The sequence below is a fragment of the Somniosus microcephalus genome, chromosome 19 (genome assembly GCF_052327205.1).
Source record: "Somniosus microcephalus isolate GS21.2 chromosome 19, FLI_Smic_1.0, whole genome shotgun sequence".
Taxonomy (NCBI): Eukaryota; Metazoa; Chordata; class Chondrichthyes; order Squaliformes; family Somniosidae; genus Somniosus; species Somniosus microcephalus.
In genome coordinates, this window is record NC_141005.1 from 8,148,355 (window position 1) to 8,154,831 (window position 6,477).

General features: G+C 47.6%; 1 protein-coding gene across 1 annotated transcript; it reads left to right on the forward strand.

The window, feature by feature from the left end:
- The first annotated feature begins 582 nt into the window (after positions 1-582).
- LOC147103534 (formyl peptide receptor 2-like) lies at positions 583-2,661 on the forward strand. The gene has a single exon (XM_086011928.1). The coding sequence runs from the start codon at positions 1,063-1,065 to the stop codon at positions 2,227-2,229; it is 1,167 nt and encodes a 388-aa protein (XP_085868054.1). The 5' UTR covers positions 583-1,062; the 3' UTR covers positions 2,230-2,661.
- Positions 2,662-6,477: the final 3,816 nt, after the last annotated feature.

The window sequence follows — 6,477 nt, forward strand, 5'->3', positions numbered from 1 at the left end:
GGTTTGCTTTTTGTTAATGGGCTTATTATCCTGTGTCAGTGATTTGTGTTCCTGTACCCCTGTATTTGATCAAACTAGGTGGTTCATTATGTGAACCTATTAATGATATATTGGCCCAGAAATTCGTGTCGGGGGCTTCCCGCGGGTGCAAGCCCCCGACCTGCACTTACCTAGCGCGCCGGCCGTTGAGGCCTGGGCCTGCATGGATTTCCGGTCTGTGGCCCGCTCCAGCTCCCGGCGCGCTGTGCTTGGGTGATCCAGCGGCGTAGTTAGTGTGATGCGTCGGTTGGGATCACGTGAGCACTGGGCAACCAATCGGAGGTTGCAAAAGTCCATTCATGAGTTTGACAGAAAGTCCTGTCAAACTCATGAAAACTCCGGGCGCCCAAAACAGTACTTAACCTTAAAATAAATTTGAAAAAAAATCACACTATTTAAATCAACTATAAATAACATTAAATAACTATTTTAAACAATAATTTAAATTTTTGAAAAAAATAATTTTATAAAAAATCGGGGCTAAAAATACACTTACCTTACTGTAAAGTATTTAAAAATAATAAACCTGTGGAAAAAATGTTCTAATTTTAATTAATTAACCACTTGCCTTTTAAAATGAAGTCCTTACGTCTGGTTTTTAAATGTGCAAAAAGTAGAGGCCTTCGCGCACGGGCAAACCTGTAAAAAAAGAGGAAGTTCAACGCGCAGGCGCAGACTCCTGCGCGCACGCGTTCGACCTCTGAACCCCTTCGTTCAGAGGATCGGAAATGCCGGTTTCCCGCGCATGCGTAGTGCATGCAAGAAACCGGCACTTTCATCGGGTCCACGCGTGGGTACTCCGTCCGTACTCACGTGTTGGGACCCGAATTTCTGGGCCATTGTTTCTTAACCTGTCCCATTACCATCTCCTTTTGCCTTGAATATCTCTTAATGTCTCTAAACCTCTCCTGCCTTCCATCCTATCACAGGCCGTCCCTTTTGTTCTTTCATCCCCTCCCCCCTTTCCCAGCCTATACACTTGCTTAAAAATCTGTTCCATTTCCTGCTTTTTTTCCAATTCTGATGAAAGGTCATCGACCTGAAATGTTAACTTTGTTTCTCCTCTCCTCGATGCTGCCTGACCGGCTGAGTATCTCCAGCATTTTCTGTTTTTATTTCAGATTTCCAGCATCTGCAGTATTTTCTTTTTGTATTCATGATATATTGGTTTGTTTTACAGGAAGGCACTGTCGATTGTTAAAGATGTCATCTACCCTGATGTTAGATGATGAGTATCTTGGGCTGTATTCCGACACACCGTATTCTCCCGTTCTGTCGAATGATGAAGATGTGTTATTGGTCCCTCTGCTGTTTTCCTGCATCATCTGTCTGCTGGGAATCTCTGGAAATGCGCTGGTCATCTGGACCGCGGGGCACGAAGTGAAGAAGACAGCCAGCATGATATGGCTCTTAAACCTATCGCTGGCTGACTTCACCTTCACAGCCTTGTTGCCCTTCTCCATCGTTCACTTGGCCCTGAAGAGCCATTGGCCATTCGGAAGATTCATGTGCAAATTCCTCAGCTTCACCAACCACCTGAACATGTTTGCCAGCGTCTTCATACTGGCTGTGATCAGCCTGGACAGGTGCATCTCCGTCATGTTGCCTGTCTGGTCCCAGAACTATCGGACGGTTAGATCTGCTGTTGCGGTTTCATTGGTCGTGTGGACATTGGCCGTAGTAGCCAGCGTTCCGTTCTTCCTGATCCGAGAAACTACAGAAGAAATGTTCGGCGGGAAGACGTACTGTTTCTACAGTGAGGATACGTACAGCCTCAGTAGCTTAATGGTGGCACGGTTTGTTCTGGCTTTCCTCGTCCCTTTTATTACAATCTCTGCCTGCTACAGCATCATCGCAGTCAAGGTGAGACGGAGGTGGAGGAGAAACTCGACCAGATCGTGCAAGATCATCAGCATGATTATGTTGGCCTTCTTCATTTGCTGGATACCCTTCCACATGTTGAACATTATACACACCGTGTCTGATGAGTATTTCAGCACCTGGCTCCCCTTAGTCACCAACCTAGCCTATGCCAACAGCTGCATCAACCCTATCCTCTATCTCTTCGCTGGCCGCGGATCTACCTTTCATTTCAAGAAGAGGATCCAGATGGCCCTGAAAGCGTTGCACGAGGAGATGAGCAACAGTGGATCTAGGTCTGAGACTAGGCCAAGCAGAGTCATGGTCTGAAGGAGGCTTCAGTGAAGATTGGCCGTATCTCGGCTCTCCGTGGTGTGGCTGTGTTGTCCCTCTTTGGTGGGCTGGTACCGATGTCAGTTTACGAAGTGTCCTAAAGGTCAACCCGCGTTTACAAATATTCAACAAAAAAAGGGGAGGCGCGTTTTGCCGCCTCCATCAACTACAACTTGTTCAAAACTCAGCTGTTTGTGCCTTGTCTCACTCCAGCTCCCTCTCACTCATCACTCTCCACCTTGCTGACTTCTGTTGGTGCCCCAACGAATTGAATTGAAAATCCTTGTATGCAGCTTCAAATCCTTCTAAACATCTGCAGCCTCGTACGATAGCAACTCGATATGGAGTCTGGCAGGCTGTAAAGTGCCTAATCGGAAGATGACGTGCTGTTCCTCGAGCTTACGCTGGGTTTCCGTGGAACAATGCAAGAGCCCGAGTACGGTGAGGTCTGAGTGGGAATGGGGCGGTGAATTGAAATGACAGGCGACCGGAACCTCCACTCATTTCCTCCAAATCAAAGGTGTTGCTATGGGTACCAGCATGGGTCCTAGCTATGACTGCCTTTTTGTGGGATATGTTCCAGTCCTACTTGGGTCCCCTCCCTCACCTCTTTTTCCGGTATATTGATGACTGTATCGGTGCTGTTTCCTGCTCTCGCCCCGAACTAGACAATTTCATTCACTTTGCCTCATATTTCCACCTTTCCCTCACCTTCACATGATCCATCTCCGGCTCTTCCCTTCCCTTCCTCAACTTCACTACAAGCCCACTGACTCCCACAACTACCTGGACTACACTTCCTCCCACCCCGCCTCCTGCAAGGACTCTATTCCATTCTCCCAGTTTCTCCATCTCCGCCGCATCTGCTCCGACGATGCCACCTTCCACACCAGTGCTTCCGACATGTCTTCCTTTTTCCTCAACTGAGGATTCCCCTCTACCATGGTTGACACGGCCCTCGACCGTGTCCGTTCTATCTCCCACACTTCTGCCCTCACCCCTGCCCCTCCCTCCCGGAACCACGATAGGGTTCCCCTTGTCCTCACCTTTCACCCACCAGCCTTCACATTCAACGGATCATCCTCCGCCATTTCCGCCACCTCCAACGTGATCCCACCAAACGCATCTTCCCCTCCCCTCCCCTTTCAGCATTCCGTAGGGACCGCTCCCTCCGCGACACCCTAGTCCACTCCTCTATCACCCCCAACACCCCTTCCCCTTCGCCCGGCACCTTCCCGTGCAAGCGCAGGAGATGCAACACCTGCCCATATACCAACCCCCTTCCCACTGTCCAGGGCCCCAAACACCCCCTCCAGGTGAAACAGCGATTTACTTGTACTTCTTGCAATCTAGTATACTGTATTCGCTGCTCACGATGTGGTCTCCTCTACATTGGGGAGACTAAACGTAGTTTGGGTGACCGCTTTGTGGAACACCTCCGTTCAGTCCGTAAGGGTGACCCCGAGCTTCCGGTCGCCTGTCATTTTAATTCACCGCCCCATTCCCACTCAGACCTCACCGTCCTCGGCCTCTTGCATTGTTCCACGGAAACCCAGCGTAAGCTCGAGGAACAGCACCTCATCTTCCGATTAGGCACTTTACAGCCTTCCGGACTCAATATCGAGTTCAACAATTTCAGATCATAACCTCGGCCCCCATTACATTTTTATATACTTTTTATCCACACCTTTGTTTTGTGCCCTTCGCCCTTTTTTACTCTCCCACATGGCAGCTGTCTCCCATTCTGCCAGCGCATTTCACACCTCATCTAGAACCGTCTTTGGTCTCCACTAGTCCGATCACCATCTCGTCTGGTTTTGAATACCTCTTAATGTCTCTTCACTTCTCTCTTGTTCTCTCATCCCCATTTCCCAGCCCCCAAACTGGCCTTTTAATCTGTTTCATTTCCTGTGTTTTTTCTCAGTCCTGACGAAGGGTTTTGACCTGAAACATAGAAACATAGAAGATAGGAGCAGGAGTAGGCCATTCGACCCCTCGAGCCTGCTCCCCCATTAAATGCGATCATGGCTGATCATCCAAATTCAGTACCCTGTCCCTGCCTTCTCCCCGTATCCCTTGATCCCTTTAGCCTTAAGAAATATATCCAACTCCTTCTTGAATATATTTAATGAATTGGCCTCTACTGCCTTCTGTGGTAGAGAATTCCACAGGTTTACCACTCTCTGGGTGAAGAAATTCCTCCTAATTTCTGTCCTAAATGGCCTACCCCTTATCCTTAGACTGCGACCCCTGGTTCTGGACTCCCCGACCATCGGGAACATCCTTCCTGCATCTAGTCTGTCTAGTCCTGTTAGAATTTTATAAGTTTCAATGAGATCCCCTCTCATTCTTCTAAACTCCAGCGCGTACAAGCCCAGTCGACCCAATCTCTCCTCATACGTCATTCCTGCCATCCCAGGTATCAGACTGGTGAATCTTCGCTGCACTCCTTCCATGGCAAGAACATCCTTCCTCAGATAAGGCGACCAAAACTGCACACAATACTCAAGATGTGGTCTCACCAAGGCCCTGTACAACTGCAGCAAGACATCCTTGTTCCTGTACTCAAACCCTCTCGCTACAAAAGCCAACATACCATTTGCCTTCTTAACCGCCTGCTGCACCTGCATGCTTACCTTCAGTGACTGGTGCACAAGGACGCCCAGGTCTCGTTGCATTTCCCCTTCTCCCAATCTATTGCCATTCAGATAATAATCTGCCTTCTTGTTTTTGACACCAAAGTGGATAACCTCGCATTTATCCACGTTATATTGCATCTGCCATGCTTCTGCCGAATCACCCAACCTGTCCAAATCATACTGGAGTTTCTCGGCATCCTCCTCACAGCACACACGCCCACCCAGCTTTGTGTCGTCTGCAAACTTGGAGATATTACATCTAGTTCCCTCGTCCAGATCATTAATATATATTGTGAATAGCTGGTGTCCAAGGACCGATCCCTGCGGTACCCCACTAGTCACTGCCTGCCACTCGGAAAAAGACCCGTTTATTCCAACTCTTTGCTTTCTGTTTGCCAACCAGTTCTCTATCCAAGTCAATACCTTGCCCCCAATCCCATGTGCCTTAACTTTACATGCTAATCTCTTATGTGGGACCTTATCGAAAGCCTTTTGAAAGTCCAAATACACCACATCCACTGGTTCTCCCTTATCTATTTTACCAGTTACATCCTCAAAAAATTCCAGTAGATTAGTCAAGCACGATTTACCTTTTGTAAATCCATGTTGACTTTGTCCGACCCGGTCACTGTTTTCCAAGTGCTCTGCTATTACATCTTTTATAATGGACTCTAGCATTTTCCCCACTACCGATGTTAGGCTTACCGGTTTGTAATTCCCCGTTTTCTCTCTACCACCTTTTTTGAACAGTGGGGTAACATTAGCTACCCTCCAATCCATGGGTACTGTTCTAGAGTCTATAGAATTTTGGAAGATGACCAGCAATGCATCTACTATTTCTAGGGCCACTTTCTTAAGTACCCTAGGATGTAGATTATCAGGCCCTGGGGATTTATCGGCCTTCAATCCCGTCAATTTCTCTAACACCATTTCCCTACAAATACTGATTTCTTTCAGTTCCTCCCTTTCATTAGTCCCTATGTTCCCCGACATCTCTGGGAGGTTATTTGTGTCCTCCTTTGTGAAGACAGAACCAAAGTATGTATTTAATTGGTCAACCATTTCTTTGTTCCCCATTATAAATTCCCCTGATTCTGACTGCAAGGGACCTACGCTTGACTTCACCAATCTTTTTCTCTTCACATATCTATAAAAGCTTTTACAGTCAGTTTTTATGTTCCCTGCAAGCTTTCTCTCATACTCTATTTGCCCCCTCTTAATTAATCCCTTTGTCCTCCTTTGTTGAATCCTAAACTGCTCCCAATCCTCTGGTTTACTGCTTTTTATGGCAAATTTATATGTCCTCTCCTTGGATTTTATGCTATCCCTAATTTCCCTTGTTGACTCTATTTCTCTCTCTACAGATGTTGCCTGGCCTGCTGAGTTTTTCCAGCATTTTCTGTTGTTATTTCTGCAGCCTCATATCCTCGCAGCCCCCCCATTGCACTTCATTCCTCTGACTCTGATCTTTTGTGTCAGCTGTGGCTCAGTGGGTCACACTCTCTCTCACCTCTGAGTCAGAAGGCTGTGGGTTCAAGTCCCACCCCAGAGACTTGAGCACACAAATCTCAGCTGACACTCCCAGTGTAGTACTGAGGGAGTGCTG